This window comes from Carettochelys insculpta, chromosome 1 (assembly GCF_033958435.1).
Source record: "Carettochelys insculpta isolate YL-2023 chromosome 1, ASM3395843v1, whole genome shotgun sequence".
NCBI classification, from domain to species: Eukaryota; Metazoa; Chordata; order Testudines; family Carettochelyidae; genus Carettochelys; species Carettochelys insculpta.
In genome coordinates this window covers 250,103,753-250,120,870 of record NC_134137.1, presented here as the reverse complement: position 1 = coordinate 250,120,870, position 17,118 = coordinate 250,103,753, and the positions used below count along the sequence as shown (strand labels likewise).

Genomic DNA, 17,118 nt, shown 5'->3' with positions numbered 1-17,118 from the left:
ATTAGACTGCTAGAATGTATTAGGTAATATCCTTAAGTCACTGTGCTAACTGTTTATTGAAGTTCTCTAAAAAAGTCAAAACAAAAAGCAGTCAAGTAGCACTTTAAAGACTAGCAAAATAGTTTATTAGGTGAGCTTTCGTGGGACAGACCCACTTCTTCAGACCATAGCCAGACCAGAACAGACTCACTAAGGTCTGGCTATGGTCTGAAGAAGTGGGTCTGTCCCACAAAAGTTCACCTAATAAACTATTTTGCTAGTCTTTAAAGTGCTACTTGACTGCTTTTTGTTTTGATAGTGTATAGACTAGCACGGCTTCCTGTTTGTTACTAAAGAAGTCAGCGTAAGTTCAAGTCAAAAATCAGTTTATTGACGAGAGATTTGCTGAATGTGTCAAGATCACCCAGAGTCACCAGTCCCGTCTGCAATATGAACTGGTCCCTGTCAGAGATGGATTTGAACTGGCATAATGAATGGGAAACCATGGTTAAAGAACTGAGTTTCAAGCCTAGGACACTGTTTTTTTAGATCTCCAGTCATGATCTCTTCTTACATTCTATCTTGAGCTAATATGCAAGACCCACCTGGACTCAAAAGTAGAAGCATAGCAGTTAGAGATGGAACACACACACACACACCAGTTTTCCTGAGAGGACACTGGAAGTTCAATGCATGGGAAAAGTGCAATATATTTGCTAGAGACTCAATCTATGGAACTGAAAACAGAATTTAACCCTTTACTTTCATTGTTGTTGCTTTTTGTGCATTTATTTCAGACTCTAAGGGCTCTCTTCCTATCTTCCACCTCACACACAATGTACAATGGGATGAGGTCACAGGTGGAGTAAATCAGCTTAACACCTCTGATGTCATTATTACATCAACTTACACCAACCGGACCTCTTCCCACCGTGCATTACTAGTGTAGAACCAAACCCTGGATGTTCTCTTCCATTTGTAATTTGAGGCTGCATTATACACTTATGTACTGTGTATTCAGCAAAGATATCATTTAGAATAACTCCATTAACGTCATAAATCAGTACTCAAACCACAAAGAAATTCTTCTGCTTCTTGCCTCCCTTTGTTTTCTCAATAAGCATCTTAGATGATAGTATTTTCACCTACATTGTCACCTTCGCTCCTCAGCTTCCAAAATGGTTGGATATAAAACCAGGACCCCTCATTCCCTGCAGCATCCAGAGACACCCGCATAGCGTTCTTCTCCAAAAGAGCTGGTAACCGCTTATTGACGGTGAGATATTTGTTGCTTTTTATGTGCAGCAACTGTCAATAAAACCAATAATTAGGGTTCCTTCTGCCTGACCATCAGGAATTCATTTAAAAGCTTTTGGTAATTTTTCGTAACAAATAAACAAAAGAGAAAAATCAAACCAGAAAAGAGCTCACAGGATACTGGAATAAACCAAGGGAACAGGTACTGTATAAGAGCCTAAAGACAGTGGAAGAATACAGTGCAGAGATCAGTTATGTGGCACACATTTTATATACACTGGGCTCAGACTGGCCAGTGCAGGGTGTAAATCCAAACCAATGATGGGGGAGGTTACTAACCTGCCCTTGTAACCTTGAGCACTTCACAATGGTTTGCTGATGTAGCTTCCAACCTGGGCCACCCACCAGCAGCCTACCGGCATGCAGGTCTCACCCTGGCTATCAGTATGCTACAGGGCCCTGCTCCAGCAGCTCTGATCCCAGATGCCTGCATACAGCCCTCCTCTCCCCCACCAGTGGCATCTACCACCTTAGGTTACAACCAGCAAGGTGACCCCAATATACCACCAGTCCCATATTTTTCATAACACCATGTGCTCTGCAACGTCCAGTGCTCTCCTGGACAGGTCACAGAAATAACGTAATTCATTCTTTCCCCCAAATACACAAAAATACATCCTGTCTGGGCAGGAACCACTCCTTCCTCCCACACGCTTTAAAGCACGGTATCAATGCATATTCAGAAATCCTCCTATAGTACTAATAGGTACATTTTGCAATGATATTAGATCACCAGCATATCACAGGCATTCACAGGCCCGCCGATGGAGGGAGTGTGACAAAAGGAGCAGTTGCCCTAGGGCTCCGCCTTTCAAAGGGGCCCACAGCTCCAGCCACCACTACCAAAGCAGCAGCAGCCAGAGCTCTGGGTCCCTTTGAAAGGCTGCCGTGGCACTGCTGCATGCACAGCTCAGCAGGAGCATGGGGGGGACCTCAGGGCTGACTGCCCTACACTCCACCCCTTCCACTCTCAGTGCCACCCATTCCAAGCATGGCAAACTAGCTCCTCCTCCCACCTTGCCCCGGCGGCTGTCAGCCCCGATGAGTGTTCATACAAGGCCTTACATGATGCACAAATATTCCATCCATCAATTCAGTTGTTTACTAGCTGAGGTTTAGAACCCCCACACCAAGCTTCGTAGCTCAGATAAAGTTTCTCCTCGCTGCTGGGGTGGAGCCACACTGTCCCTTCCCTACTCTCCTTAGCTGGTTAGCTATGTTGATCTGATACTTATATACACGGTCATGGTCTTTCAAAGCACTTTAGAAGTAATGGCCCAGCAGTGAAACCACCTTCCCGTGCTTAGGGCCAGGTAACCCCTGTATGAGTAGCCAACACCTATCAGATAATAACAACAGAGAGTAGGGATACAATGATCAGGCCACATGAAACTCACTGCTTGATATTCAGGGGCCTCTTGCCCTATTCCTTGGATTGTTTTTAATGTCACTACCCTTTAAATGAGATTTCTTAATAGACAGGAGCCAATAACTAAACAAGGGTGGAGGGATAGCTCAGTGGTTTGAGCACCGGCCTTGTAAATCCAGGGTTACAAGCTCAATCCTTGAAAAGGCCATTAAAGGGTCTGGGGTAAACAGAAAAAACAGTTGGGGATGGTGATACACCCTGCTGTGAGTGCAGGGGACTGGATGGGATGACCTCTCAAGGTCCCTTTCAGCTGTGTGTGTGTAAATGTAAGGTTTTACTGAGCCTGAGAATATAACATCTTTCCCCTTTTTGTCAAGGAAGAAGAATGACTCCTCTGATCTAGATGAAGTGCAAATCATTTTTTCCAGTGATGGTATCAACATATATCATTGAAATGTAACAATAGAGACATACTGAAAAAAACGATTTTGGCACACCATCAGAAAGCATATACAGTACTTCTGGAACATTTACAAAAAGGTTTTATTTACCAACTGTGACAACCAGAATTACCCCAGTGAGTTTCATGTTCCCAATAATCCCTGAAATGAAACATCTGTTCCCCTTTCAGCTCTGAGAGAATGCAGCTGCATTTCACTGGCTTACCTGTATGACATTGCTATATTTTACGATTTCACCCAACAATTTTCTGTTCTCACATTCATTCTGCTTCTGTTCCAGTTCCGCTGCATGCTGCAAAAGAATAATTTAAACAGGAAATCAATATTAGGATTCAGCTTTTGGAATGGTTAAGAAACAAAGGAAATAGCAGCACATTCGCCTTCTCCAATCTACAGCTGTTATTGCACTATTGAGAAAAAACATTTAGCACCATCTCTTGCGGCATCATAATTTTGTGCGCTACACACAGATGCTATATAATCACTTAGGGTTTATATTCCCAAAAGTAAAACAATTCATGATTTACGGATCATATCCTATCTGAATGTCACTTTAGAAGTTCAATAACAAGAAAATAATTCCTGGTGCTTGGTGTCATCCCAAATTTCCACCCGCTCATCTTCTTTTACAGTTTGAAATAAAAAGACAAAATACATGGACATTTGTAGTGAGGTACGGTGGCCTCCCCCAGACTTCAAGGCAGAGGAAGCCTCCCAGAGGCCTTGGTGGGCAGTCCCAGAGACCTATGCCCCACCCCACAGAACATGGCACCCGTGGGAGGACCCAGCACTCATTGAAAGGGAGACCACTGAGCTGAGTGGAGGCTGTGGGCTGGACTCCTGAAGGTAGGAGCCAGAGAGCCCATGCTGGACTGCCATACAGGCCAGAGCAGTCAGACTGCCAAACCGACCAAACCCTAGAGGAGCAGCCAGGCCTGCCACTAGCCCAGTACCCAGACTTTCCACATCTGCCTGAGCCCACTGGTCCACTACAAGTCCCTCATTCTGAGAGCACAAGCATATGAGCCTACCAGTTGCCAGCTATGTGGAGGGCCCAGACCTGCCTGAGCATGTCAGCTGCCAGCTATCCTGAGGTCCAGAACCTGCCCAAGCAGGGTCCTGCCTCCAGTCCTCCTGCTCAAGCAGGATCCTGCCTCCGTAGGATCCTGCCTCCAGTCCACTAACCCTATGATGTAGACATGCCCGAGCGGCCAGACCTGCTGACAGCTACTTCCCCAGAGGATATCCACCTGCCCAATCTCGTAGCAGACCCAGAGTGGGACCCTGCACTGATGGAGGCAGAGGCAGGAAATAGCCCAGGGAATGTGCCATCAGAGCCTATGTTGGTGTGTTTCAGCCTGGATCCCCACTCAGTGGCTGTTGGCATGAGCTGCTCTTAGGGCCCCAGGCTGGGGTGCAGTGGAATAGGTGGGCCTGCGCCCCTCTCCCCTTGGAGATCCTTTGCATCTCACAACCTACAGTGCCTTGGTGGTGCACCAGCTGCTCTACCCTGCTTCAGGGAAGCCACTGGTGTGCTGTTTGGATGGCTCAGCCCTGCTAAATGGGCGCTGGGCCTTGTTCACTACTGCCCCGCCCTGCTGCAGGGCCTGGGCTCATTCGCTCTTTGTGGGCTCAGATGGACAACACAGTGCTGAGCCTCATTGCCTGTAGCTCCACCATTCTCCAGGGCAGGGATTTACAAATTGCATTACTCAAACCTAATGCAAGGTGCCCCAGAACCAGGGCTTATAAACTGCGTGGCTCAGCCTTGCTGGAAGGCGATGGACTTACCAGGCCGTGGGACTTTAGCGGGGTGCTGTGCCTTACTCGCCCCAGAGGAGCCAACCCCCTGGCACTGACCACTACAGTATTATAAACTAACACACTTCCAGTTACATCAGTGGTAACTTACAGGGGAGAGGGATAGCTCAGCGGTTTGAGCATTAGGCTGCTAAACCTAGGGCTGTGAGTTTAATCCTTGAGGAGGCACTGGGGCAAATAGATGTCAGGGATGGCGCTTGGCCCTGCCGAGAGGACAGGGGACTGGACTAGATGACCTCTGGAGGTCTCTTCCAGCTCTAAGAGATGGATGTGTGCATACAGGAAAAAGAAATGCACAATAATAATTCCACTTATGTAGCATTTTTATCCAAAAGTCACAAAACTATTTTAGAAATTTTGCAATACTGCACAACTTTTAGCCAGCACTTCATAGATGCTTGAGGCCCCAGTGCTGCAGTGCATGGCATGCACGAAGACTGTTGGTCCTACACAGACCCCTCTTTGACTTTAATGGGACTCTGTTTAATTGCAGCATGCAGTTCACAAATGGCATGGTTGCAGGCTGAGTTTAAAATGATTTACTCAAGGACAGTCAGTGGCAGAGGCAGCTACAGAATCAAGCAAGTCCCCTGCTCTGGACCCCGCCTTCTGTTGCATGTTTTGCTCTCTGTGCAGACCCTTGTTCAGTGACAAAGGAACTCCTTCTTCATATCCACTGTGTTTGATGCAAAGGAGGGAAGTATATGGTGTCCAGTGATGAGCAGGTGCCACCAACTATACTGACAGCAATAACAGCAGCCTTACCGGAGATATGTCAGGCTGAAGGTGTGGAAAAGGGCTCTCCATGTCCCTTTGCCTAACTCCTAGAACTCAGACCTAAAATGATCCTCTAAATTAAAAGAAAGACATAGGCATCCCCAGTGATTCAACACAACATTCCCTGTGACAAAGGGCTGACAATCTAAGGCAAGACCCACAGGATGTTAGAGGGTAACAGTGCCAGTCACAGGGGTAGGAGGCTGGAGGAAGGGGGTCTATAAAGAGGATTGCTATGGCGGCATAATAGTCACCATGGCAATTTGTTATTGTGTCTTCATTATATTGTAATTCTACCACTGCCTAAAGATTCAGTTAACATGTCTCTTACTTGTAGCTTCTTAAGCAGAGCTGCTTCTGTATGGTTTCCTTGTTTGGCTTGCTTGGCTTTCCAGTACTGCTTCTGTGCAGAGTATCTATTCATAGGACACACCTTGAAAAGGCAATCTGCAGAAAATCAGAAAAAAAAAATACACCAATGAAAGAGATGTTGAAATATGTTTCCTTTTTGGATGGGATTCTTTTGTTTTTTCAGCAATGCCTAGATACAACAATGTTGGGTCATAGATTACATTAGATATAAAACATTCCAACAGTAATGAAGCCATAAATGTGGGAGAAAGAGCTGAGTTGACCATAATCTTTCAATGACTCCTACTCTCCCACTCAGCACAGGCTCTCTGAACACTCAAGGTAGAGCTCTAGGCCACAAGACTGCAAGAAATATGTAAACCTGCAAGCTTTTTTCCCCACTCTTCTTTGCTCTAATATGGCCTTGTGGATACTTTATAATGGCTGAAAGTATGAGACTTCTGAAAGCCTGAGAATAAGTGGCCTCCTCTTGGGCTTCAGAGACCTGCTCCTACTACTAATCTTTTGCAGTGCTAAAATAAAAAGATGGTCACACGGATGCAAGGAATATTAGGAATTTTAACACTGTTCAATTCCACATGTGCTTTCCCCAAGGTTGGGTAACAAAACAGTACCCAAGTTGCTCACCAGCCTCAGGTTTCTTGGAACTCAGTGGAGATAGAATATTACAGATAAAAGTTGCAAATGGTCTCCATCATTATTCCAAAGTACCACAGGTGGTTACAGGGCATTCTGCTGCACTAGGCAAAACATACACTGTACACATCGATATCACAACCACATACCCAACTTTTTTTTAACTGATCTCAGCAAGGACCTGTCTTAGACAGCCCCTCTAACAATATGATCTGAGCACCTCAAAACCTTAGCTATACTTATCCTCACAAGATTCGTGTGAGACAGAGAATTTCTATCCAGCAACAGCCCCATTTCACAGATGGGAAACTGAGGGAGTAGGTAAATGGTCTGAGGTCATGTAGAAAGACCATGGTGGGACAGAAAATTAAATTCTGGCCTCTACAGTGCACAGTTAGTTTTCTAACCACAGGATCACACCCTGTTAGCTGACTAGCATAACCAACATCACAAAGCAGAGTGTATTATCTAGTACTAGTAGAATCACAGCAAAACTTAAAAGGACTCAGTCAAGAAGGGATCCTCTTTATACTAGGTCAGGGAATGGCAACCTGCAGCTCCCAAGACACATGCGGCTCTGTCAGGAGTCAGTTGTGGCTCCAGGAGTTGCCACCACTGAGTTCTCTGTGGCTCCCAGCCCTGCTGCTGCTGAAATAAAGCAATTCAATTTAGCTCCACTAACAGCCAGCAGGGCAGTGGGAGGAATCCAGCCATTAAGCCAATTAAATTTAGTTCCACTATTTCAGCGCAGCAGGGCAGGGAGCCACCTGCACAGCAGGTAGGGGAAGTGAGCAGGGAGCTGGGGGGAGGGGCAGCCAAGCCTGCCCCTGCTGGAGCTGTGCAGCCACGCTGAGAAGGCAGGGGGAAGGGGTGACGGCCATGGAGAAGTGGCAGCACATGGAGCTCATCGTTTGAGGCACGTTATTCGGGGGGTGGGGGGGCAGGGAGGGTTGATGCAAACCAGGCACAGCATTTTCCTTGTCCTCATTTGCTCTCCAGTCTCAGGGTGAAAGTAACAAACTTTTCAACTAGTACAAACCATTGCGTGTGCGCTGCTCTTCAAACGGGGTTATGAAGAGTACAGGTTGATGTTATTTATTAAGGGCTGTCTCATATTCACATGCATTGTGGCTCTTGGAGTATTGATTTTGTACTTGAATTTGAAAAAATGGCTCTTCTCGCTATTTCAGTTGCAGACCCCTTCACTAGGCGATATACAAATCTATAATAAGAGGTATCCCCTCTCCCAGAGAGCTTACAATGGAAGCAGAAAAGCAGGAAAAGAGACAAGAGAAATGGATTTTCCACATTTTATGTATGGGAAAGAGGCACAGAGAGATTAAATGACCTGCCCAAGTCTGACTTCTTTGAGAACAAACACTTAACTGTTTTTATTTCTATATACTCTTTATTGTCAACTGGTTATCAAAGCTAGGCTCAGAAGAATTCTATTTTGATCAGTAAATGTAGAAAATTGTTTCACGCTGGGCATATAGAAATAAGTGGAGAGAAAAAAGCATCAATGGTCAGTGGAAATTATAAAGAGATGGATTTTTTAAAAAAAGTGAAAACTTTGCTTGAGGGCTAATAAAAAGCAAGGGGGCTCTGTTGGTGGGAGGAGTGGGGAGGTGTATTCTGTGTTAGGTCCACTTCCACATTCACTAAAGTCATTTTCAACTAAAATGTTTAAAATATTAAGATACGATGATCAAATTTTATAATTATTTCTGAATCATAATGTTAATCGAAGGCTGGGATCTTGAAAAGGACCTGGCGGGTATTAGGCACCCAAAATCCTAGAAAGAGATTTACCACCTTCACTGAAGGACTTGCATTTCTTAAAAAGGTGAAAACAAAACTGGAGAAAGAATGAACACACACACACACACACACACACACACACACACACACACTTACTTTTTTTTTTTTTTAAAATGTAGATACAGCACTGGTGGAGATCACAAGTAGCTAGCTGCAGCTCTCTGGTCCTCAGCCACCAAACCTTGGTGTAAGTTAGAGCAGTGGTTCCCACTGTGTCTGGATTTTTGCTGACACTCCGCCACTATCAGACCCTGGGCTGGGACCCAATGAAATCAGCTGGGTCCGTGTCCACTCACCATCCCATCCTTGGGGTGGAAACCTCCCCCCTGCAGACCAGGAGACCTGTGCTAGTCAACCATCCACACAGCTAGGGTGCTAGACCTTTCATTGCTGTACCCGGACTACAGACCACAGCCCCAAACTGTTCACTCCCCTGCCCTGTCAGAGGGCCCAGGGCTCATAAGTCCTTTGGTTGTTCTGCCTTGACTACAGGGCAGGAGCCCTTAACAATGAACAGGATTCATAGACTCATTATTGCTCAGCCTAGCTCAATCAGCCTGAGTTTTAAAGATAGCTAATGGACTGTCATGCTGAGAGAACGACAATGATGTGGCTTGGCCTCACTCAGACATAGATCAGGAGGGACAGCCACACGCACTTATAAGCATATTCACTTATTTATTACTGCCCTCTTATCTAGGGGCTCACACAAACAAACATAACGCTTAGTCATCAGAAATAGTTTAAAAATATACTGCCTCGCAGGCATTCCCCAGCTCTCTCTTCCCCAAAAACACGCTGTTTTTCCACAACTACCACACAATCCCAATTAAGACTTAAAGCTCTAGGTACCGCAATATTATTACACAATGCCCTAAATCAGTGCCTATATGTTGCACTTTACTTATTTTTTATATTGTCTATATTTGTATATTTAAATGCAAGTAATTATTCCTTGTTCATTTGTTACTATCAGGGAAAAAAATGTCAGCCTCACAAACGTGAGGGAAACCAAAGATAGGAAACATGCTGCTTTTAACCACCCATCTAGATCAGCTGCGGACAACCCTCCACCATAAAAAGTTTCACACATGTGGGTACCGAGCATCTCATTCCCCAGCTCAGCTAATTCATCTGTAAAAACACACATGGAAAGTCCCGCATGAATTACTTATAGTAGGATGTACATCCTGTTTCATCACTGGAGACGTGTAGGTGACATCCAAGTGCATATCTCATCTCTAGGCTATATGAGATACAGATGCAAATCCCACTCAGTTTCACTACCATGAACTCAGCGGAGCTCTCCGCCACCAGTGGAACAAGAACAGAACTTGGCTCACTGTACACATCCTCTCACCCTTGAGAAGTGAATAGTCAGTAAAAATGAAACACAGCGAGATGTCCAAGGACAGTGTCGACACAACAGGGAGAGGAGAGTATGGGTCCGGCAGTCCCTGTATTTCCTAAAGAAGCAGGGTCACCAATAGAGAGCGGGGAGAAGCAGCTGCCCCAGGGCCCAGACCCTTTAAATCATCACTGGAATGCATAAGTGAAGTGCAGTGCAGTGCGGTCCAGGCAACTCTAAAGGCTGGCTGAAGGAGGCAGTGCACAGTCTGGGTGGTGCTGAAGGCTGGCTGACCCTAGTCCCACTCCTTCCTCTTGAGGACTGTCCCTTCCATGGTGGAATCAAGCCCCCTCCCCCACACCATCCAAGGCACAGCAAAGTCTGTTGCCAGCCCTGAAAGGCAGCAAAATATGTTCGTTTTTAAAAATACAGATAGTCCTGTGACTTTTTGGGGCCCTGACGACTATAACCTCATTCAACTATAGCGCATCACCATGGACAGCAGTTCTCTGATACTCTGGTAACCTACTTCTGTACACCCTTCTATGCCAAACAGCTAGCGCACATGAGTGTTGCACTGATGATTAAGTACGCTTGGCTCTCTAGTTTGAGTTCTTAAGGCATGTTCTGCCACCTCCAGAGATCCCTGGTTCCATCCCTGAAATACTGACCAATGTGGCAACCACCACACTACATTAAGTCTGTCATTGAAACACCTCCTTTTCCTTTTTTTTCCCCCACAGCAATAGGTCCTGCTTGGGCATTCAAGGGCTCAAAAACCAGATTCATAGTCAAATCAACTGTGGTGCCTTCCTTGGCACTTGCCCCAAATCCTCACTGTTTTGCTACCTAATCTCAATTTTGTGTGGCTGCTCCTTAAAGTAGTTGCCAGGCATTAGCAAAGCAAACCCTGCCACCTTGTAGCAATGTTTGCTTTAGTATGAAATGAAAATATTTACAGTGAAAACCATAGTACATAAATTAGAGTGTGTGATAGCTGTGTATGGAACTTTTACAATACTTTGAACTCGGAGAAGGAGAAAAACAGGCAGTACTATAAATCAAAAAAACAACTAAATTTCAGTTTTCCCAGGGCTTGCCCTCTAAATCAAGTCCACCATTATTTTTCATGACAACCTATATTTATATTCTATAAATTATAAGATCACATGCTCCAAACACTTTCTATAATACTTATATCCTCGATGCCTGGTATCTTCTGAACCAATACCATGTTGTATGCTCTGCTTCCAGGCTTCTGTTACTTGACGGCCATACCCCATTAGTTGCGTAACTGTATAACTCCCCATCCCCCTGCAATGCAGTCTTTTCCATTATATAGCATAGATACATGACACCTTAATGTGAAATCAATTTTACTATTTCCAACAGGAAATGGCAGAGCAGACAAAAAGATTTAAAAAAAAAAATCCAAGAGATTTCGCTCACCAGCAGAAAGCTCTGTAGCAACAGAAAGAGATCAGATGGCATTTGGCTCTAACTCAAGGATTCCTGGGAAACTTCGCTTCCAATCCTGCAACTTCTTGAAAAGGTGGCACACCAGTGGCATTTGGCAGCGCTGGTATTTTGAGCTTTTAAAGTTCAGTAAGTACTGCTTTACAATGCAGTACAAGACATACTCTGCAGACCTCCCCAAAAATTTCACGAACAAATCTTGCATATATCATCATCTTACAGCCATCGTACAATTTAAATACTTCTTCATTATCTGACACAGCCCAATAGGTGAAAAGAGAGAAAGAGCACTGCCAGGTTCTGAGCTGTCAGTCAGTAGCAGCAAACACAAACATGCTGCAGTATCACACTATTTCCTTCTTAAATACGGACATTTGTCATCCAACTGTAATCTGTTTCACAATTAAATTCTTTCCTATTCAGACCGTCCGTGTTTGGTATTAAAAGTGTGTTTTAGTCAGAGCAAATGTGTGTGTTAATTATTCAGTCATCAAGAAAGCAAAAAAAACCCCAACCCTTGCAGAAGGAAACACTTGACATGCACTGTTCAGCTAACTTAAATGGGGAAGAGAACATGGGGAGCCCATCTAAACTTCATAGCCCCTATTTCCAGAACGTTTGAGCACTTAACAGCCCTGTGAGAGGGTGGTTCTATTCTCTCCCTGGTATAGGAAAGGAAGCAGTAGATAAATTGCTTAGGGTCACACAGAAAAGTCTGCAGTAAGCTGTGAATTAAATGCAGTTCTCCCTAGTCCAAAACTTTTGCCTGTAAAAAGACCTATAAAAAGGATTTTCCCCCCATTTTAATTAGGTTTGTGCCCTTGTTTTGCTTTTTGATAATGTGTCAAAAATCCCTTAATGTTTTTCATTGGTTGGTTACATTTCCCTCAACTTATTTCTTACATTGTAGAAATAGTGGAAGTGTGAAACTGTGGTCTTGCATGAATATTCATATTTTGACAGTACCGAGAAATCACGATCGGACACCACTGTCCTCAACACTGCACAAACACATGGTAAAAGGTAGTGCCAATCCCACACAGTTTATAATCTAAAGCAGGGGTCATCAACCCCTGGCATGGGTGCCAAAAGTGGCACAAAAGCCGATTTTCATTGGCATGTGATGCAGGGGCTCAGCCCTGCCCCTCCTCCCACCTGCAGCCAGGAGCTTGCTCAAAGCCATGTGGCCTGTAGATTAACAAAAGATGAGGTAACGCTACCAACCACCATCTAAATGATAAAGCTCTGTTTCTTAATTTATATATTAATGAAGCTGTCATATGTAGGACTATTAGTGACTTTTAAAAGTATCACCAGCACTCAGACCATACACAGAGATCAAAAAGTCAAATTTCGGCACTTCACCTCAGAAAGGTTGCTGACCTCTGATCTCAACAGTCAAGATAGACATAGGGCAGGAGAGGAAACAGTGACACAGAAGAATGTACTGATTTGCCTAAGATCAACAAGGCTACGTCTACACATGAAGCCTACATCGAAATAGCTTATTTCGATGTAGCAACATCGAGATAGGCTATTTCGATGAATAACATCTACACGTCCTCCAGGGCTGGCAACGTTGATGTTCAACTTCGACGTTGCGCATCACCACATCGAAATAGGCGCTGCGAGGGAACGTCTACATGCCAAAGTAGCACACATTGAAATAAGGGTGCCAGGCACAGCTGCAGACAGGGTCACAGGGCGGACTCAACAGCAAGCCGCTCCCTTAAAGGGCCCCTCCCAGACACAGTTGCACTAAACAACACAAGATACACAGAGCCGACAACTGGTTGCAGACCCTGTGCCTGCAGCATGGATCCCCAGCTGCCGCAGCAGCAGCCAGAAGCCCTGGGCTAAGGGCTGCTGCCCACAGTGACCATAGAGCCCCGCAGGGGCTCGAGAGAGAGCGTCTCTCAACCCCTCAGCTGATGGCCACCATGGCGGACCCTGCTATTTCGAAGTTGCGGGACGCGCAATGACTACACGGTCCCTACTTCGACGTTGAACGTCGGAGTAGGGTGCTATCCCCATCTCCTGATGAGGATAGCGACTTCGACGTCTCGCCGCCTAACGTCGAAGTTAACTTCGAAATAGCGCCCGACGCGTGTAGCCATGACGGGCGCTATTTCGAAGTTAGTGCTGCGACTTCGAAGTAGCGTGCACGTGTAGACATGGCTCAATAGGCCAGGAGGAGACCCAGGAACACCTTTTCTGATGACTGCAAGTCAACTGCCCTACCCACTAGACAACACTCTCTTCTCACCTGCTTTTGTCGAATGACCTCCGAGCCCTTTCAGTGTTGTTTACATGTTACTTGAAAAAGAGGGAGAGACAATTCCAATGAAAGATTACTTTATTTAAAAGGCTAGTGAGTCATATAAATTAAATAGGCCTTAACAAAATAAAAGAACCAAACAGAACTTTAAACAGTACAATCAAAAAGCCCATCCCATTTCATCTGCTCAAACTTTCACTCATTTCATTCTTGTGAGGTAATCATTTCACTGGCTCTTGATCCATCGTGGAAGTCTTCCAGCCTAGACTTAGGCTGCTTCTGCACTATGAGATAAAATCTATTTTATTAAAATCGATTTCTTACCCCTGGATTTTATCCATTTGATTTTGAGCATCTTCACCGTCCCACATGCTCCCCTCAAAATCAACTCACTGCTGCCACACACAAGTAGCTTAAAACGAGCATAAATCGAGTACTGTGTCAGTGTATTGTGGGAACTCAGCCCACAGTTCCCTGAGCCCCATTGCATTCTGGCCCGACAAGTAGATGTGGGTATATGATGCCATCTTCCCACATTTCATTCCCCTCTTCCCCCACCATATTAAAGATGTTTAAGTAGACACGTGTGCTACACTGAAACACCATGCCTAGGCTCTATTTTGGGCTTGGATATTGTTCTACGCCTCCCTGGAAAGAGTAGGCATGGGTGCTACACTGAAACTTGAATGAATCATCAGTAATGGCCCAGGGCAGCTAAAAGACAGTACACTTTGGACAGCCATGAAAATCATGACCACCCATGGAGGCGCTTTCAGGAACCTGAATCTGGATTTAGGCCTCCCACAAAAGAAGACCCTTATGTCTAGGTAGATACAGTCGCTACACTGAAACTCATATGATTCATCAGGCTAAAAGACCCCAGACTACAGCCAGGTTTGGACCTGGAAAAGAAGACCCTTAGGACAAGAATATTCCCTGCTGCAGGCCTTACTTTGACTACTGTGGTAATTGTACAGCTAATACATTGCCTTCACTGAAACATACAGCTCGGGGTGGCTAAACAATCCCCAGCTACCACCAGCCCTCAAAAATCATTACTGCTGAGGGAAAAGTCCCCCAAGCAGCTAAAAGACCCCCTGCTAAAGCCACCCCCAAGAATCATGGCCGCCGAGGGAGACTTCCACCAGGCAGCTAAAAATACCGTTGGCTACAGCCAGCCCCTGACAATTGTGAGCCTCACTGCACGCAAGCTGCCTGGCACCTTGTGCTACACGCCCTTTGTTGTTTTGGTGTCAAGCCACATGATGCGGCTGGGTATGAGAACATTCCAGATCGTGTGGTGCCTCCAGGGGTAGGGAAGGTAGGGGACGTGCGGGGCAGGCTGAAAAGAAGATTTTCGTAGTACCAGACAAGCATGACCCCCAACGCAGCCTAGCTGACACATGGTATGGGGGGCCAGCGGCTCTTGCCAGACAGTGCAGAAAAAAAGGCAGCCAGCAGGGGTATACACAGAACCACAGACCCCACAACTGCACTACTAGCAAACAGAACAAAAGAAGATTTTTCAGCATCTCACGACTCTACAGCCACAGGCTTCCAGGTGCCCAGTTGTAACGGTCTTCCTATTCCCTAATTCCTCCACACCTGAGAGCAGTGGAGATGGAACAGGCCAGAGCGGAGAACTGTGGGGCATTGTGGGGCACATACGGGACATGTCTGGAGGTTACTGAATTTGATTGAAAGACATGGCGCAGCCTCACTACCCTTCATTTGGAATTTTAAATTAGAACTGAACACTACACCTGTCAGGTTACTAAAATTTTAGGATTTCAATATCATGGTGATTTTAGTGGTCCATAAGTTGAGCTAATGGAATTTACGGTGAGGAAAGGCACTTGGAAAAATTGGGCTAACTGACTTAAAATCAATTTTATCTTGTAGTGTAGATGCAGCCATAATCAGAATTTCTGAAGTAAAAAATAAGCAGGGGAACTTTCCCAAAGAAACGTACGCCTGCACGTGTAACCCACACACCCAAGTGTGGCGCACTGTCCCATGTAGTGGCACCTAGACCACTTGCACAGAGAAAGAATGACTCTTCTCTACCCCCTTAGCTGAGAGTCAGCTGATTTTCAGCTCAAATGGTAGCAGCACCTGCACAGAGCTCTAGAGGTCCCAGGTTTGAGTGTGCCTGTGGGCGGTTACACGTACATCCCTGCTCGTTTCTATCATCATATCAACTCCAAAAATGGCACAAGCAGTTTTTTTTCTTTTCCTTTCTGGGTCTCCTTTAAATCTACGATTACTAGACACTAGGGGCCACGGGACCCATCAGAGCCCCACTCACACACAGAAAACACTGCCAGGGAAAGGGGAGGGTTCCTGGCAGCTGCAGTTCCCCACACATGCTGAAGAAATGAGGTGGTGGTGTGTCCCCCACCCCCAAACCTGAGACCAAGCAGCAGGATGTTTCCCCCTTTGGATTGCTGGGCTATGGGGCATACAGAGGGTGCTATTCCTGGGCTCTGGAAGGGGAAGGAGCGTAGGTATCTGAGCTGGGGGAGCCTTGTGTCTAGGCACGAGGGGAGTGCAGGGAAGGGCAGAGAAACAGGAATTCGATTGTCACAGGAGTTTCTTTAAGACTCTACTCCTTTGTGGGGGAGAGAGTTGTTCAGGCATACTTGCTGACAGGATTTTTAAAATAAATTACCAAAATAATTGAAACTGGCATGATAACGTATTGTTATTTCAACTAAAAAAATTTGCTGACTTTTGCAGAATTCCCCTAGCAGTAGAAGGTGCCTGTTAGAAAGTGAAATAGGGTAACTGAGAGGTAGCCCCAATATTTAAATGTTAGCATGGATTTATTTTATTTAAACAAGAAATGGTCATTTATTAGCCATATATGTCATGAGTTGGCAATGCCCACTTATAGTAAATACTGAGTCAATTGCCCAGCACTTGCAGGGTGAAGTTCTCAGAGGGTGCAACAAAAATCACTTGATAGTCCACGTGACCCTGAGAAGGGTCCAAAAATCCAAGAGCCCAGAAGCTCAAGTACAGCAGACAATGTTACCTGAGCAAGCTAGTGTGACAGGTTCCAGGGTTGCCCAGCCATGGAGGGAGCCAGAAAGGAAAAAGTATTAGGAAAAACTTTCTAACACTAGAGGGTAGATAACTTCTAGAACCGGCATCCAAGAGAGGTTGTAGAATTCCCATTACTGGAGGATTCTGATAACAGGTTGAGGGATGAGCTGAGTTTACTAGCTCTGCTTTAGCACAAGGAGCTGGCCTTAGCTTGACCGCTTTGAGGACCCCTCTGGCCCTATTTATGCTTCTATGATACTAGTGAAGGGCCTTGTGTGCCTCAGGCCTGGTCTACACTTGGAGATAAAGTCGAATTTAAGGCTCTGTGGTCGATTTTATAAACTCTCCATCTCCAACCCAGGGCTCACTAAGTCGATTCTAAGTGGTTGTAATGCCAACTTCTATACAGCTGACT

General features: G+C 45.4%; 1 protein-coding gene across 2 annotated transcripts in view; it reads right to left on the bottom strand.

The window, feature by feature from the left end:
• The window catches only part of ITPR2 (inositol 1,4,5-trisphosphate receptor type 2), a 340,554-nt gene that overhangs the window by 270,762 nt on the left and 52,674 nt on the right, over positions 1-17,118 (bottom strand). The window contains exons 3-5 of one of the 2 annotated variants that reach the window (XM_075004401.1): positions 6,056-6,171; positions 3,332-3,418; positions 1,129-1,287 (exon numbers count right to left, since the gene is read on the bottom strand). In XM_075004401.1, the coding sequence (XP_074860502.1) occupies positions 1,129-1,287; positions 3,332-3,418; positions 6,056-6,171 (362 nt within the window). Of the gene's footprint in view, positions 1-1,128; positions 1,288-3,331; positions 3,419-6,055; positions 6,172-17,118 lie in introns of those variants that run through there. The other variant, XM_075004407.1, reaches the window with a different exon arrangement.